The sequence below is a fragment of the Ictidomys tridecemlineatus genome, chromosome 1 (assembly GCF_052094955.1).
Source record: "Ictidomys tridecemlineatus isolate mIctTri1 chromosome 1, mIctTri1.hap1, whole genome shotgun sequence".
Classification (NCBI taxonomy): domain Eukaryota; kingdom Metazoa; phylum Chordata; class Mammalia; order Rodentia; family Sciuridae; genus Ictidomys; species Ictidomys tridecemlineatus.
The window spans coordinates 158,204,564-158,223,331 of NC_135477.1; the positions used below are offsets into that span (position 1 = coordinate 158,204,564).

At 39.1% G+C, this 18,768-nt stretch overlaps 1 protein-coding gene across 2 annotated transcripts in view; it reads right to left on the reverse strand.

Annotated features, from left to right (window-relative positions):
- Sec24a (SEC24 homolog A, COPII component) overlaps positions 1-18,768 on the reverse strand; it is a 78,272-nt gene that overhangs the window by 9,636 nt on the left and 49,868 nt on the right. For both annotated transcript variants that reach the window (XM_005335737.4, XM_078019542.1), the window contains exons 18-22: positions 15,956-16,131; positions 11,636-11,773; positions 9,002-9,106; positions 8,568-8,660; positions 6,046-6,149 (exon numbers count right to left, since the gene is read on the reverse strand). In XM_005335737.4, the coding sequence (XP_005335794.2) occupies positions 6,046-6,149; positions 8,568-8,660; positions 9,002-9,106; positions 11,636-11,773; positions 15,956-16,131 (616 nt within the window). The remainder of the gene's footprint in view (positions 1-6,045; positions 6,150-8,567; positions 8,661-9,001; positions 9,107-11,635; positions 11,774-15,955; positions 16,132-18,768) is intronic.

Consider the following 18,768-nt stretch of genomic DNA (forward strand, 5'->3'; position numbering starts at 1 on the left):
AAGTTGCTCCAAACCTTGTAATCTCCAAACTTTGGAGATTACAACTCCTAAGATGCATTCCTCATATCCCCATTCCCCACACACCATCGGCACCATGTGTGTTCACCGATACAAACACACACACCTTCGGTGTTATTCTGAAAATTCCCAATGAACAGGACATTTCCCATGTGGATCGCCACTCACGGTCAGTACAGCTGGGAGAACTTAGGGCAATATTACAGGCACTCATTATGAGCTCAGATTCTGCCATTAGTATTTTCTCAGACAGTAAATACTCTGTCCAGGTGGCAAAAGCAATTCTCTATGCAGCTTTTAGATCCACAGGTAAGCCCTATTGACCAAGCTCGAACCTCACAGAAAACAGGAAGTATCCATGGTTCATCCCACATGTAAGAAGATCCCATACTGGGCTTCCTGAATTAATTGCCACAGGCAACTCTCCAGTGGATAAATTTATTTTCTGCAACACACTATCGTTAGACTTCCTGGAGAAAGCATGAATACTCCACACTAAGTTTCACATGTCTGCGAATATTTGAAGGCCTTGTTTCCTGACCTTCTATGACACAATGCAAGCATCTAGTTCAAACTTGCAAAAATTGCGTCCCTCTGGTGCCACTTGGACTACTGCAACCACAGGGAGTAAACCTCCGAGGCCTCTCCCCTAATAAAATTTGGCAAATGGATGTCACTCACATCCCCTCCTTTGGTAAGCTCAAGTATGTCCATGTTATTGTGGACACTTACTCCAAATGTACACATGCTATGGCACAACCAAGAGAGAAAGCCTCAAATGCCATAAAGGCAATGAAAGCAGCAATGTTAATGCTTGGGGTTCCTTGGTCCCTAAAAACAGACAATGGACTGGCCTATACCTCACAGAATTTCAGAATTTCCTAGTGTCATGGAAGATTACCCACATAACAGGCACTCCTTATGACCCACAAGGGCAAGGAATAATTGAAAGGACTAACCAGACACTTGAGGACACATTACAAAAACAAAAGAGTACTCATACATTCTCAGATCCTCACCTTGCATTGACACATGCTCTCTTTGCCCTCAATTTTCTTACCTTTGACTCAAATGGGATAAGCCCTGCATAAAAGCACTGGGGCTCCTTTCCTTCCCTGGCCCCAGTCCCCCAGGTACGGTGGAGACATCCACTTACTAATGCATGCAAGGGGCCACACCCCTTAATTATCCAGGGTAGAGGCTTCACCTGTATTTTACCATCTGGGTACCAGCAAGAAATGTCAGACCAGCCATTGATATCCAAATTCCGAAAAATGAGCCTAAAGGAGAGGAGGAAATCCATCGAGACCCCCCCCCACTGGAGGACACACAAAATAACATGAATTGATCTCAAAATCCTGACGGATCAAGCTATAAGCATGTCACCCACTGAAGACCAGAGCCCTGGTACTCTTTTCATGCTCATGTGGGCATTATAGCCTGCAACTCACAGGTGAGTGCTTAACAGGAAAGTATGTGGAAAGAAGGGCCTCTGCCTAACAGCCTTAATAACTCAAGGCCCTATGCTGGCCTGCCTGATTAAAGTGGGCATACTTCAAAGCATGGCCCCCAATTGTCACTCAGACAGCTATCTACAAAGCAGATGGTCTTTGGCGCCATCTAGCGGCGACAATCCTTCAATGAGCAAAATACTCATGCCACTGCAAATAAAAAAACATGAGAGCAATCCACACCCATTCAATCATGATCAGAATGTTGCACATACTTCTCTCTTAAATCTTGCAGAATACATCCCAAGGACAAATCTCAGGACAGCAGGAGTCCCCCGGACCGACATTGTCATAAAGCTTACTGTCCCTCACAGGCACAATTGCAACTGCAGCACTCAACGCTCTCCTGCACCTAAACGGAAGGATCACACCCAACCGTGTGAAAACCACTCATGCTGTTGCTGAGACTTTAACTGGACTTTTCCTTTCTCATGCATCAATGCAGACAAAGGCTCTCTATATGCTATTTTGCATTTATATGCTATTGTGCATTATTCTGTCACCAGCCCACAAGTACATACATGGTGGATGGGGGCTCCGTCTCCTGGGATCCTTTTACCTGTTGGTCTAGATGATACTGTCTTGCCTTTTTGTTTGCCACTACTGCCTCATCCCAAGCCCAATAGCACAACATCCTTGGAATTTATCACTTTCAATTAGTCAACATGGACCTTTACCATCCTGCATAATGTCTCAGATGCAAACAAAGTGTGTAAACATACAATTTGTTTTCATAATGACATCCTTTGGGAGTCGGGAAGAGGAGGTTTCATGGGCTTTTGGCCCCTTTCCCTGGAAGGGGAAGCAAGAGTGGTCTCTACCAAGGACTTGCCAGCTGGTGTTACCATGCCCACGAACGCTAGGGATTTGCCATTCATGGCCTCAACCCTTCTTACAGCGGTGCCCATGGAAAAGATTTAAAAATATCAGTGAGAACATACCCTTAAGGGGGATTTCCTGGAGAGATTACCTCCCCCTCTCCCGACCCTATTTCCTCTCTGATGAGCTTATCAGTTGGTCCAGGCCCTACTTAAGAGGAGGATAAAAAATAAAATTCTCATTAAATACAGTACTTCTCAAAAGACATATAGAATGGATAACAAATGCTCAAAATACAAAAGAAAAACTGTCAGGAGATTTTTTACAATTAGGCAAACAATTATTATGTGGTACTTACAAATGTAAAGATGTTAGCCCTATTGTCACCATGGATGCCATCTGAAAAATCCCTCAGCTACCTATGCTACTCGAGGTCATGTGTGTGTTAAGCCATCTTTCTTTGTAACCTCCACTCAGTCACAAGAATTGTAATAATTCCCACTGTGAGTTGACCAATTGTTGGAACTCCTCCATTAAGACAGCAGTGCTAATGAGAATACCCCACATGCTGTGGTTCCCAACGGAGGATGAGTCCTCCATTCAAGAGGTTCATTTTACAAAAGATATTTCCCTTTCCAGAGTTAGGCGAGATTTTGGCATTACCACTGCTATTATTGCTGCCTCCCTTGTCGAGGTTACAGCTGCTACCGCCACTGGTATAGCTTTGACCCAATCCACAATAGATGCTACAACCATTAATCAAGTAGTGCAGCTCTCCACCAGGGCCCTGACCACCCAGGAGCAACTAAACCTGCACTTGCAAGGAGGTATCTTTATATTACAACAACAGTTTGACCTTACTGATGAAAAAATTTATATGCTTCAATTAAATGTCAGAGTACCTTGCAGTCCTCAATTTCTGTATGTTTGCCAAACCCCTGTTTCAGTAAAAAATGTAACAGAAGATCAGCTTGAGCTAGCAAATAGACTTAAGGGACTTTGGGATATGGCTTTCAGAAATTTCACTATGACGCTGCATTCCCAGATTCTCAGCCTAAACGAAACCAGAGCAAATCTAATTCTTAACCCCTCATTTCTACAGCAGCTATGGGATAAACTGTCAGCTTTAATTCACTCTGCTAATTGGATCCTTGCTGGCATTGGCATTGCTCTTCTTGTTTTAATGTATGTTTTTTTAAGGTGTTTCCAAGAAAGGCTCAACAAAACAGAAACTAAACAAGCTATGATAGCTTATGCATGTAAGGAAAGTCAAAAGGAGAATAAGGAGTCTCCTTCAGCTGTGTGGATGGCAGCTATGATTGGATCAAAGTAGACACCAACTAAGGGCCAATTTTCTATGGGGGATTAGGTCCAAAATCTTGCCACGGTTCTCCGTTTTTTGTCTGTGTCTCTCAGCTTTGTCCCAATATCTCTTCTTTTTTCTCACCTGATTACTGTTTGCTAGTTCTGTGGTTCTATAGTTCTCCTTCCTTCCTGAACACAGCCTGTTCTAGAATCTCCCTACCCTATTGTTCCAGGAAGGACACCTCCTCATTTCTAATTTGACTGGGAGGGATCTTGTATATTCCCTATCCATGGGGTTACCTTGGGCTAAGAAAGTCCTCCCTAACTGGACTTCCTGCTGAGATGGGCCTTTCTCCTCTTTGTCCTTTGATGACCCCTCTTGCATTATACCAAGAGGGACACTATTCTCACAAGCCATTTGTCCAAGGCTGCAGCCTGGACTTTCCTGCCCATGCTGATGTTGAAGCTTCCTGAAGGCTGGTACCAAGCCATATGTCTCTCTTACCAAGTGCTGTGAGCTGGGCCCTCCCTGGAGAAGGCTCTGTGACCAGAGCCAGGGCCCCGCCAGCAGGTGAGGGGATCCTAAGGAAGATGCTGGGCATGGAGGCCATGGGGACATTGGCTACCAAGGAGATAGAGAACTGACCTTCTCAGGGGCAATGCCTCTCCCTCACTCAAACACCTCACATCACCCTGTTTGGCCCTGGAGAATGGCTGGTTAGTCCAAGATGAGTAAGATTCCTCAGGGAAGGAACAACCTAAGACAGGCACAGTCGCAGAGGGGCCATCAGGACAAAACTTAGGGGCCAACAGAGGTGGGGCATAGACCCTCACCCCACCAACTTTACAGGGGCCTGAACCGTCACCCCTTCTGAGGGAGTCCTCCTGCTCCCATGGCTGCTTTGCTTCCCACGCCCAGCTCATATCGGGACCCAGGTAGCAGAGACCTGGCCAATAGCAGTTGCCTACCCGCCACAGCAGGATTTGCTTTCTAATTTTATGTTGGACCACAGGGAAAGGGCAGCTGAAGGAAAGGGCTATTAGAATGTTTTTCTCGTTTTCCCCCTTCTCTTCCGCATGCCTCTTTGCCTGTAGTTTTTTCCCTTTTTTCTTCCCTTTTCTCTTTCCTTTCCTTCTCTTATCACGGTTCTCCTTTGGCTACAAATTTAATAAAAAGGGAGGAAATGTGGGAGTAACTTTAGGTTTGCAACTCACAACGACAAGCAGCTCCGAGTGCTAGGAAAACCTATGCTCCTACAGGCCTGACAGGAACACCTGCAGGATGGGGTGCTCTGCTCTAGCAAGCCTCTGAGAAACCACATCCTCAGTGATTGAGGTCAGCGTTGCCAGGAACAGAGAGACAAGGGCCTCAGGGCATGAATTTCCCAACTCATAACGCTCTCTTTTCATAGGGACAATAATCATATCAGTCTGCTTTCCACCTTGTAGCAATATTTAGAGCTTCCTCATAGTGCAGTATTAATCCTAAGATGCTTGGTTTCTAAATGTTATATACCTTGTTTGCTTATGTATGACTGGAGGATGCATCCATCAACTGTAATCACTTCCGCATTAAATGAGCTTGCAGGAGATCAACTGGAGGTCTGTCACCTGCCTGCTCTCAGCAGCTCCAGGTGTCTTGTGCTTTAACTCCGCATCCCCCACACCTGCCTCGATTGAGTGTAGCCGAGGGACCCACAGCAACAGAATGTCATTGGGATTTTGATTGGAGTTGTATTAAATCTGTATAATGTTTTTGGTAGTATGATCATTTGATAATATTAATTCTGCCCATCCAAGAACAAGGGAGATCTTTCTATCTTCTAAGGTCTTCTTTAATTTCTTTCTTTAGTGTTCTGTAGTTTTCATTGTAGAGGTATTTCACTTCTTTTGTTAGGTTGATTCCCAAGTTTTTTTTTTTTCTTTTTTTGAGGCCATTGTAAATGGGGTAGTTTCCCCTTTCAGAGGATTTGTCACTGATATACAGGAATGCCTTTGATTTATGGGTGTTGATTTTGCATCCTGCTACTTTGCTGAATTCATTTACTAGTTCTAGAAGTTTTTTGGTGGAATTTTTTGGGTCTTCTAGGTATAGAATCTCATCATTGGTAAATCGTGCTAATTTGAGTTCTTCTTTTCCTATGTGTATCCCTTTAATTTCTTTCATCTGTCTAATTGCTCTGGCCAGTGTTTCAAGACCTATGTTAAACAGAAGTGATGAAAAAGGGCATCTCTGTCTTTTTCCAGTTTTTAGAAGGAATGTTTTCATTTTAATTCCATATTCTTTTAAGAGGTTTGCTTAAGCATTAGGATTAGGCCACATATATCTATGATTCAAAAAAACAGGTTCTTGCAAGGCCAAATTGTTTTAAAAATGAAAAATTTGACTTACCTTATTATGTAAAGTACTGGGAAAAATGGTCTTTGCTCTCTAAGCCAGGAGATAAAAGCTACTGTTCTGGCAGATTCTGGTGTATCAAGTTCTGGAAGGTCTGTCTGTTAAATAAAACCAATGTACTCTAATTATATATTTAATGTATGGTCTATAGTACTCCTCAAATTTTAATGTTGCTGAGTTGGTGGCACACATCTGTAATACTAACTATTTAGGGAGTCTGAAGTGGGAGAGGATCTCAAGTTTAAGACCAGCCTGAGCAATTTAATGAAGTCTAGTCTAATTAAAAAAGAGGTGGGGGCTAGGGATATAGCTCAATGGTAGAGCACTTGCCCAACATGTGTTCAATTCTCAGTATCAGGAAAAAAAACAAATAACAACCACATATATTAAGTACCTGGTGATTTTGTTGCACCAGACACTAAATACTTTGGGCTTGGAGTTCATTTTGTTTCTGTTGCTGTTATACTAATGCAGATAAGAGGCAACACATAGGTGGATGGGCATGGCTGTGTTCCAATAAAACCTTAATTACAAAAACAGGTGGAGACCTCCTTAGGTATATTTTGCTTAACTCTTCTCTTCATTTTATTATGATATTTAGAATTAATTGGTTCATTCAGATGGTTATTACAAAGATCATGATTCTTTATTGCTTCATTACTTAAAGTACCTGGTCATCTAATCCAGTAGTTTTGCTCCGGGCCTGAAAGCTACTGCTAATCCTGGCTATAATCTTTTTTTGGGGGAAGGGAGTACTAAGTATTGAATCAGGGGTACTTTACCATTGGGTTATATTCCCAGCCCTTTGTTTTTTATTTTGAGACAGAGTCTCTATAAGTTGCTTGAAATTGAGATCCTCCTGCCTCAGCTTCCCAAGTCACTAGGATTTGCAGGTGTGTAACGCCACACCCGGCCCTGGCTATAATCTTGACATAAATCTTTTTTTAAATGTATGAAACCCCAAATGACATCTATGAACAGTCATAGAACCCTGATATATAAAAGTTGGATACAAACTGGCAGTAGGGACTGAAAAATGACACTATATGAGATGATCTATTATTATTTTTTAATAGTTTTTTAAAAATAATATTTATTTTGGGCTGGGGATGTGGCTCAAGTGGTAGCGTGCTCGCCTGGCATGCGTGCGGCCCGGGTTCGATCCTCAGCCCCACATACCAACAAAGATGTTGTGTCCGCCGATAACTAAAATATAAATATTTTTTAAAAAATAATATTTATTTTATTTCTTAGTTTTAGGTAGACAAAGTATCTTTATTTTACGTTTATGTGGTTCTGAGGTTTAAACCCAGTGCCTCATGCATGCTAGGCGAGCACTCTACCACTGCACCACAACCCCAGTAGTGTTTTTTTTTTTTTAATATTTATTTTTTAGTTGCAGTTGGACACAATACCCTCATTTCACTTATTCATTTTTATGTGGTGCTGAGAATTGAACCCAGGGTCTTGCATGTGCAAGTCGAGAGCTCCACTGCTGAGCCAGAACCCCAGCCCCCCCGAAATGATCTATTATTAATTCTAACTTTAAAATTCAAAACTATCCATTTTACAAGTGATTTATCATGGGTTATTTCAATCATTCCTCCATAAGCAAAAACATTCTAATTTTTTCCCCACGGTACTGGGGATTTAACCCAGTGGCACTCTACTGATGAACTACAAACTGTATCCTCAACTCTTTTTAATTTTTAAATTTTGAGACAGTGTTTCTGTTGAATTGCTGAGGCTGGCCTCAAACTTGTGATCCTCTTGCCTCAACCTCCTGAGTTGCTCGGAATACAGACATGCACCACCATGCCTGACTAAGAGCATTCTTATTTTACAAATCTGATTACTGAGTGACTTGTCCAAAAACACACAATTAGTGACAGACAAGAGTCCCATTATTACTTTTTTCAATAATCAACATTAATTCAACCAACAATGACCACCTATTATTTGTTATGTAAACCAGTACAGCAAATTAGTTTAATTCTCTCTCCAAAGCAGCAGTTTAAAAGATCTTGCAAAAAATAAGAAATCACTTGTCAAAACCAAAAATGTCACAATGCATTAATGCCATCTGCAGCAAATCCTTTTTTGATCATTAACTAAATTAAATGCTTTCTCCTCAAAATAGAACACTGTGTTAAACACATAAGAATAGACAAATCAATAATGCAAATCGACAAAGAATCCCATTAAAACATAGGCACGGTGATGCACGCCTGTAATCCCAGCTACTTGGGAGACCGAGGAAGGAGGATGTCTTAAGCTCACAATTTCAAGGCCAGACTTGGAAACAGAGCAAGACCTAGTCTCAAAATACAAACAAACAAGACAAAAATGTAAAATGAGGGTATTTTCAGTTTGAAAGAAAAATAATGTGGGTTTATTTTCTCATTTGGAGGTATACACAATATGAATTTCTGATTTCAAAATAGAATATTCATATTTTTGTCACATGTGAAGCATCCTTTAAGTCATCTATAATCACTAAAATAAAAGCATCTTACCATAGTCTGTGGAATTGATGCATAGTTTTGAACTCCTAAAACTTGAGTGAGAAAATTTTGTGCACAATTTTTTCCAACCCAAAGCATCAGTACCTGTGAAAGGAATAAAATTATTTTGAGAGGTAGCCTAATAGTGTATTCACTCACCTTTACCACTACCACTTAGTATGCTTTAAAAGATCTAAAGGATGAGTATATTTAGTGAGTGTACAGCCTGTAACTGAACTAATAACAATTCAGTATTTACTGGGATGAGACATTTCATGCATGGCATAAAACAGAGGCTGTGAAGGCAGCAAATGGCCAACAGGAATATGTAGGTTAAAGAGTACGTCCTCTGTTCAAGAAGAGAAATATTAAGAGGAATGAAGCCAAATGCTAAAAAAGATACACTAGTTAGAGGAAGAAGGGTCAAGAGTTGTCAAACTACTCACAGAGCCTGCATCCATGAGGAAAGCCCCATCTCTACTCAGCTTCTCCACAGAGAGTTGAAGGATAGGAGGCTGAGGTATGGTTCTGTCATTGATGTTGAGTGCTCCCTGGGGAATTAAAGATTAAGGCTTTCAGGTACAGAAAATACAGTCACAATTAACAACAAAAAGGAACGTTACCTCTAAGAGTATGGGCCTTACTAGACAAATTATAGTTATTCACAACTAAATATGAAGATGATACAGAAATATTTACCACTTATCTAAACAAAGCCACTGTGAATCCCAAGAAAGCCAAATTAACTTTTTTTTTCGATAGTGGGGGTTGAACTCAGCAACAACCCCAGCCCTATTTTGTATTTTATTTAGAGACAGGATCTCACCGAGTTGCTTAGTGCCTTGAATTTGCTGAGGTTGGCTTTGAACTTGCGATTCTCCAGTCTCAGCCTCTCAAGCCACTGGGATTATAGGCGTGTGCCAGCATGCCCAACTCCAAATTAACTTATTAATTTTTTGGTACTGGTGATTTAAAGCAGGAGTATTTAACTATGGAGCTACATCTCCAGCCCTTTTTATTATTTTTTAAGACAGGTTCTCTCTATTGCTTAGACCCTCACTAAGTTGCTGAGGCTGATCTCAAATTTGTGATTCCCCTGCCTCAAACTACCTGAGTTGCTGGGATGGTAGGTGGACGACAATGTACCCAGCCAAAACTAATCTCTGATCTTAGCTAGATTTAAAAACAAATGTGACAATAGGCTGGGGTTGTGTCTCAGTGGTAGAGTGCTTGCCTAGCATGCATGAGGTACTGGGTTTGATCCTCAGCACCACATAAAGTAAAATAAAGATATTGTGTCCACCAAAAACTAAAACCATTGAGTTACATCTCCAACTCCTAAATATGCTTAATTATGATAAAGATCATGATAATAACAATGCTAATAATGGTGGAGGTAGTGATATAATAGTTATGATCTATATGGTGCCTATGGCCAGGCACTGTTCTAAGTGATTTACAAATACTAATTCATTTAATGTTCAAAAGCACAAAAACATCAGAATTCAAAAATTAAGTACAGCAAACAAAATTAAGTGTGGAAAATAAGGACAGGAAGAGAGTGTACTTGTAGAGGACACTATTACTCAGTGCTTTTGCTTTCAGCATCACTCCCATCTTGCACTCCCTGTTGTTTGAGAGACCTGTTCTTTTCACTTTGGTGATGAGCCTTTTAACTCAATACTAGTAATACAGTACTTTGAAATTTCTGGCCTTGGGAAAAGTGGGGAGCAGAAGAGACTATAACCCCGATACACCCAGTGAGAAATTTCCCCCAGTGATTTTCACATGTGAACTAAGAAAATGGAGCTTTGTCTTTTTCAGATGGTGAGGAAAGGAAGTTGCTCTGTTTTCTACTCTATATTAGAGAAGGCTGATCAGAAACTATGAAACTAATGCAGAGTCTTTAAATCTTAAAGTCTAATAGATTCTCTCTAGTGGTATCCATATTATAGACATAATAAATTACATTTGATATTTTTGTTAATTTGTCATGATGTTATATATCTTTTTTTAATTTTAATATTTATTTACTTATTTTAGTTCTCGGCGGACACAACATCTTTGTTTGTATGTGGTGCTGAGGATCGAACCGGGGCCGCACGCATGCCAGGCAAGCGCGCTACCGCTTGAGCCACATCCCCAGCCCCATGATGTTATATTTTAATGTGAAAAAAAAGTAAAGCCTACTTAATTGAACACACTTAACTGAACTTAATCCAACAGGATTAATCTACAGTTATATATACATATATTTATTTTTGTAATATAAATTAATAATGTTCACAAGAGTTTTCATTTGCAAAAACAAAACAAAACCCTCACATTTCACAATTTAAGTTATCTAAAATTCTTTACATTTTAAAAGGTTTTAACTAAAACACTATTTTCAACATACAATATCTAAACTTGATCACAATTTTAGAAAGATTATGACTTCATGCTTATGACTTTAACCCCAGTAAATTTTCTATCAAAAGCCAAAAACATTACAACTTGGAAAAGTATTTTTTCTTTAATTCAAGGACACTGTTACACTGAACATTGACCTAGGTGTTCAGGTATAATCTCATGCTCAAGATACAGATCAATTTGTTTAAATAAATAAGTAGATTTCTCTGGTCAATTTGATAATCTCATACTTTCTTAGATCTGCTCTAGAGATTTGTCTTTGGAAACTGAAAGACACTATTTTCCAGAGCTTCCCTAAACTGAACATTTTTGTAGTTTGTTATTTATTTCTTTTTTGGTACCACGGACTGAACACAGGGGCATTTAACCACTGAGCCCATCCCCAGCTTGTTTTTTTTTTTTTTTTTTAATTTTGAGACAGGGTCTTGCTAAGTTGCTGAGGCTGATCTCAAACTTGAGCTCCTCCTGCCTCAGCTTCCCAAGTCACTGGGATTACAGGCATGTGCGACAGTGCCTGGCTCTAAAATTTCTTTACATAAACTTAGCAAGCAATAAATAAATAAAGAATTTTAATAACAGATCCTTCTGTAATTCTGTACTAGACTAAATATGACATTAAGCTTATAAACCTTTAAGGAAAAGCCACTAAAAAAGGAAATTGATCTTACCTCATCAGAGAGATTGTCAACTCTATACAAAGTGGGATGTGTTGTAAGCATAAGGTAAACCAAGGGCTGATTTTTCACTTGACACATAGCAAAGATGCGTTCATCTAGACGAGCATTTGTCCCAGTCTGGAATGATTTCTATAACAAAAAGCAAAACAAAATATAGAACTTTGTAAATGTTAGTTGTAAAAAGATTATCTTCTGACAGAATTGGAAGATTTAGTGTAAATTATTTAAAAAATAATATATATATTTTTTTTAATATTTATTTTTTAGCATTTGGCGGACACAACATCTTTGTATGTGGTGCTGAGGATCGAACCCGGGCCGCACACATGGCAGGCAAGCGTGCTACCGTTTGAGCCACATCCCCAGCCCTAAAAAATAATATTTTAAAAATATTAAAATATTTTAAAAATCTTTTTTTTAAATTTATTTTTTGGTGTAGATGGACACAACACAATGGATTTTTTTTTATGTGGTGCTGAGGATCAAACCCGGGTCCTAACGCTCATGCTAGGCGAGCACTCTACCGCTGAGCCACAATCCCAGCCCTTAAAAAAATCTTAAAAAATATTTTTTAAGAAGTCACACACTTCTTAAAAAAAAAAAAAAAAAAATATATATATATATATATACACATATATTAAATAGTATATTAAATGGTGACCATAGGTTTATTTAAATGTCTTATTTAATTAACAAACCATGGCAAAGTTATTTGATCTCCTTGGTGTCTGTTCCCTAATCAATAAAATAGGGTCATCTCTTTTACTCCTTTCCATCAAAACCTCATTATTCTCTATGAAGCTAATTAATGTGCTCAGCATTTACTGAAAGAAATGGTAGCTACCCTCTATATGCCATATAGAGAAAGTGACATAATGATTAACACTACAAGAAGGATGACACTACACTATAGATAAAATAAGGACCAATGACACCCATTAAATGCTCTATAAATGCTGAGTGATAATTGACGATGGCTATCATTGTTTCTTCCACTGTTAAAGAAATAAGCAATGTACCAAAGCTTAAAAATCAATGACGGGGATGGGGATATAGCTCAAGTGGTAGCACGCTTGCCTGGCATGCTCGAGGCACTGGGTTCAAACCTCATCACCACATACAAATGAAAAATAAAGATGTTGTGTCCACCGAAAACTAAAAAATAAATATTAAAAAAAAAATCAATGATGATGGTAATACAAATGAGGACAACTGCTTAGTAGAATAGCATTACAGTGAGGGCTGGGGATGTGGCTCAGGCGGTAGCGCGCTCGCCTGGCATGCGTGCAGCCTGGGTTCGATCCTCAGCACCACATACAAACAAAGATGTTGTGTCCGCTAAAAACTGAAAAATAAATATTAAAAAATTCTTTCTCTCTCTCTCAAAAAAAAAAAAGAATAGCATTACAGTGAGATTTAACTGGTGATTCAGCTTTGTGGGGAATAATGAAGTTTTTTTTTTAATTTTTTAATATTTATTGTTTAGTTTTTGGTGGACACAACATCTTTATTTGTATGTGGTGCTGAGGATCGAACCCAGCGCCGCGTACATGCCAGGCGAGCGCACTACTGCTTGAGCCACATCCTCAGCCCGAATAATGAAGTTTTGAGGTAAGGTTTTTAAAAAGTTCCAGTTGATGAAAAGGAGTAAAAAAGAGACAGAGGGAAACAACAATGAAATTATGCTTTGAAACAAATGCACTTACTACAAATAAAAGATGATGTTATGGTTTAGATGTGAGGTGGCACCCAAAAGCTCATATATGAGAAAATGCAAGAAAGTTTAGATATGAAATGATTGGGTTATGAAAGCCTTAATCTAATCATGAATTAATCTTCTGATAGGGATTAAATGGTAACTATTGGCAGGTAGGGTATGGTTGGAGGAGGTGGGTCCCTGGGGGCATGTCTTTAGGGTATATATTTTGTCCTTGTTGAACAAAACTCTCTGCTTCCAGTTGCTATGTTCCCAGCTGCTGTGCTCTGCCACACACTTCCACCATGATGTCTGCCTCACATCAGGACCCAAGGAATGAAGTCAACCATCTACAGACTGAGACCTATGAAACCATGAGCCCCCAAATAAACTTTTCCTCCTTAAAATTGTTACTATTAGGTCTTGTTGGTTCAAAAGTCATCCCAATTAAAGAATAGTAGGTTCCCTATCTCACTTGGAAGAAATTATATATACCAGACAGGCAGATGTTTTTTTTTTTTCTTTTGGTACAAAGGATTTAACCTACTAGGGGCACTTAACAAGTGAGCCACATCCCTGGCCCTTTTAATTTTCTATTTTGAGACAGGGTCTCACTAAGTTGCTGAGGCTGGCCTCAAACTTATGATCCTCTTAACTCAACCTCCTACAACTGTTAGAATTACAGGCATACACCACCATACCAGGATACAGGTAGACCTAGGGAAGTGAAAAAGTACAGAAATTAATAAGATCCAGAGCAGTCTTTGATCAGTGCTTTTAATAAAAAGCATTAACACGAAGCTAGGTTTTTATTTATTTTGGTATTGGGGATAGAACTCAGGGGCACTTTACCACTGAGTTACATCCAAGACCTTCTCTTTTGAGATTGAACAAGGTCTTGCTAAGTTGCCAAGGATGTCTTCAAATTTGTTATCCTGTGCCTGGCTTAACATGAGCTTTTAAATAAAAATTTATAAGACCTGGGATTGGTAGCACATGCCTGTAATCCCTGAAACCTGGGGGGCCAAGGCAGGAGGATCACAAGTTTAAGGCCAACCTTAGCAACTTAGTGATACTTGTCTCAAAATAAAAAGAGCTGGGTATGTAGCTCAGTGGTAAAACATCCCTAGGTTTAATCTCCAGAACCTAAATAAATAAATAAAATAAAATAAAAATAAAAATCTATAAGGGAAGTTTACTTAAAGTATAATTCTGGACACGGGACAAATAAGCCTATTCCACCAGCCTAGAGTTCTTTCTCTTGGGGGAGGTAAAGAAGGTATAAAGAACAAGCAGGGGAGACATAAATAATGAGTCAAATGAAAAGTCCTATAAATAAAGCTATAAAAAGTGCCTCAGGAGGCTGGAGTTGTAGCTCAGTGGTAAAGCACTTGCCTAGCACATGTGAGGCACTGGGTTCGATTCTCAGCACCACATAAAAATATAAGTAAATAAAAAATAAAGATACAGTGTCCACCTATAACTTAAAAAAAAAGGCTATAGGATCACAAAAGGAAAGGCAACTGGGCATGTGGCTCAGTGGTTAAGCAATCCTGGGTTTAATCACTAGTAACAAAAAGAAAACTCAACACCCAATTCCTGTGTTAATGCAGGAATATTCAGAGATTAAATGATTAGACCATAAAAGCTAGAACCTAATAGGTTCATCCTTATTTGAATGGACTAAGTGGGTGGTAACTGCAATAGATGGGATGTGGCTGGAGGAGGTATGTCACTGGATGTGTCCTAGAAGAGTTTTCCCGGCAGCCCTTTCCCCTTGGACTGGCTGTCATGTGGCAATCCTCTGCCATCCCCTTTTAAGGTGATGTTCTGCCTCACTTTGGGCCCAGAGCAATAAAGTTGGCCCAACAGAGACTGAACCTTTGAAACCATAAGCCAAAATAAGCTTTTTCTCCTCTATGTTGTTTTTGTTGTACACTTGGGACATAAGGACAAAAAGCTGACTAATACACAATAATCCATATCTTGAATACCTTTTTCCCCCCAGTACCTGGAATTGAATCCATGAGTGTTCTACCTCTGGGCTACATCTCTAGCAGTGTTTTGAGACAGGTTCTTGCTAAACTGCTCAGGCTGGCCTCAAATGCATGATCCTCCTGCCTCAGCCTTCCAAGTCTCTGGGATTGCAGGCATATATCACCCCATCTGGTTCATATCCAACACCTATCATGTGCTTATTCCTCCAGTCTAACTTTGACCAATATTTCCCCATCCTCTTCACCCCTGAGTCTCTGGTAACCACCATTCTATTTTCTGTTTTTGTTTGTTTTTTTAGGTTCCAGGTATAAGTGAGAACATGGAGTACACGTGTCTTCTTGTGCTAGAAATAAAATATATGATTCATGTTTTCGAAAACTGAATTTTTTATAACATTTTAATGTTTAGTATCTCTTATGCTCAAGGAACTTGCTTTAAATCAATTATTCTTAAATTTTTTTGGCTGTAAATCTTTTCAAGTTTCAAATAAGAGGTCAGGTCCCTATCCTCAGAAAATTTAACTGACATAAAGTTAAATAATGTTTAGTGTTTCACATAATAAAAATTTTGGCTTTTGTCATTTTAACTGTGCTAGTTTCTGGTTTTGTTTTTCTTACCTGTTTAAGGAGAGCCAATACAAAAAGTGGAAAAAGTCTCAAAGAGAAAGGAACCATGAGTCCAGGCTGCTGGTTACTTAAGACTGAAGATCGGTAAGCTGCAAGAGAGTCAATGACGGCATTCACTAGAGCATCTCGGGCGTCACTCAGACTGGCAGTCATGGACCTGTCAACAGCTAATTGAGGTAAGGACAGGGACAAGAGACAAGACAAAATTTAACAACTGCACTGTAAGCATAGATAAGGTAACTTTTTAAAACTATACTGAGCCTCTCTCTGATTTATTATAAACATAATGAGCCAAAATTTACAGATAAAAGTATGCTCTGGAGAATCAAGCTAACCTCTTTTGAAATTTCTTTTTAGTTGTAGTTGGACACAGTATCTTGATTCCACTTCGAACCCAGGGTCTTGCATGTGTGCAAGGCAAGCACTCTATTGCTGAGCCACAACCCCAGACCTAATCTGCCGTTTTCTTAGCTGTATGCCAGTTTGACAAGAAACTCAACTCCCCTGAGCCTACATTCCTTTCTTCATAAAATGGAAAAACTACTTATTATTAAATTGATTAAGCCACCATTTTAGTTTATACCACTGAGAAAGGGAAAAACCCTGAAATTAAATAGAAAAGGGAGGCTGCTTTTCTGTCACATGGAGTTTTTATTTTAGAAAATTATTTAGACAAATTTTCATCATCAGTTATGTCACTGTTTTGCTTTTTGGTACCAGGGATTGAACCCAGGGGTGCTTAACCGCTCACCAAATCACATCCCGGCCCTTTTTCATATTTCATTTAGAAACAGGGTCTCAGTGAGTTGCTTAGTGCCTCATTAAGTTTCTGAGGCTGGCTTTGAACTCAGGATCCTCCTGCCTCAGCCTCCTAGCCCTGGGGATCACAGGCGTGCGCCTCCATGCCCAGCAATTATGCCTATACATGTTTCTGTATACCAAAAACATTTTTTTTCTTAATACTAAAAATAATGTAATTGTTTTGAAGACTTCTCAACCTGCAACTAAAATCAATCCATGTGGTATCAAAAACACATTTAATGATGTTATTAAATGCTATGACCAAAATTTACATGTAGGTTGGAAACAAAAATATTATTATCAATAACAACTCTTAACACTTCATCAACTCAAGATAACTCTGATTTGAAAGATGACAAAACATGAAAAAATGTGCATACCTGGCTCAACCAAATATGATAGCAGAACTAATATATACAAAAGGTATTGTGAGGCTTAATGGGTATGAGGTCCTGGGTTTTAATCCCTAGCATCACACACAAAGAAAAGAAAAAAAAAACTATTGTGAAGATTTCTTTTTAAATCCATAAATATTGCCTGATACTTATTACTCTTATAATAATAATGATCATTCTGTTATTTTGAGGTGGTCTTGCTAAATTGCTGAGGCTGGCTTTGAACTTGTGATCTTCCTGCCTCAGCCTCCCAAACCACCAGGATTCAGGCATGCAGTGCCACGGCCACTGTTTGTATTTTGCAGTACTGGGGATTAAATTTCATGAGAGAACATAGTCTAACAATGAGCTATTTTTTTTTTTTTAAAGAGAGAGAGGAGAGAAAGAATTTTAATATTTATTTTTTAGTTTTCGGTGGACACAACATTTTTGTTTGTATGTGGTGCTGAGGATCGAACCCGGGCTGCACGCATGCCAGGCGAGCGCGCTACCGCTTGAGCCACATCCCCAGCCCCACAATGAGCTATTTTTAAATTTTGAGATAGGGTCTTGCTAAATTGCCCAAGCTGGCCTGGAACTTGCAATCCTGGAACTTGCTCAGCTACACAGTCTTGGAATTACAGGCATCTGCCACCATGTCCACTCCATGATCTTCAAATTTTGATAACATAATAACACGAAAGTAAGGACTGGATCCTCTAACCAGGCTCGATGAAAGAAAATTTTCCCAACAGGAAATTCAGAAACCAGTAACTATTCCTGTTATAAAGTAGATTTAAATTTGAAGTAAATGGGCCCTATGAAAGTCTTTCCTGAAGGAGAAAGGTGGCAAGAATCAAACTGATATTAAATTTTGTATGTCTGAAAAGAGGAAAAAAATATCAAGGAGACTAGGTATATGGCTCAGTGGCAGAGCACTTCCCTAGCAAGGGCCTAGGTTCAATTCCAAGTACCACCAAAAAATAAAAAAAATAAAAAACGACCACCAACCACCACCAAAAAAACCACCTTATTAAGCACTAATTTTTCATTATTTTATTGCTTTTTTTTAATGTATGACTGTAGAATCCATTTTGATATGATTATACAAGCATGGAATATATCTTATTCTAATCAGGACCCCATTTTTGTGGATGTACATGGTGGTGAGAACACCATGGTAAATTCATACATGTACATAAAAAAATTATGTCAGATTCATCTCACTACCTTTTTTTTCCCTATCCCTTCTCCCTTCCCTTCATTCCTATTTGTCTAATCTACTGAAGTTCTATTCTACCCCCACCCCTTATTGTGGGTTAGCTTCTACATATCAATAAAAACATTTGACCTTTGGGGTTTTGGGGATTGGCTTATTTCACTTAGCATGATAGTCTCCAGGTCTATCCATTTACTGGTAAATGTCATAAAGTCATTCTTCTTAATAGCTAAGTAACACTCTATTGTGTATATATACACAAGACAATTTGTTAAGCATTAATATTAACTATTCTGTTAGATATAGTTATTTTAGTTCAAAGGACATAAATATAAATAGAAAATAGTTTAATGGTTGCTTAAGGTCAGTGAGAGATGGAGGAAGGAGTGGGCACTAACTGCTAATGGGCA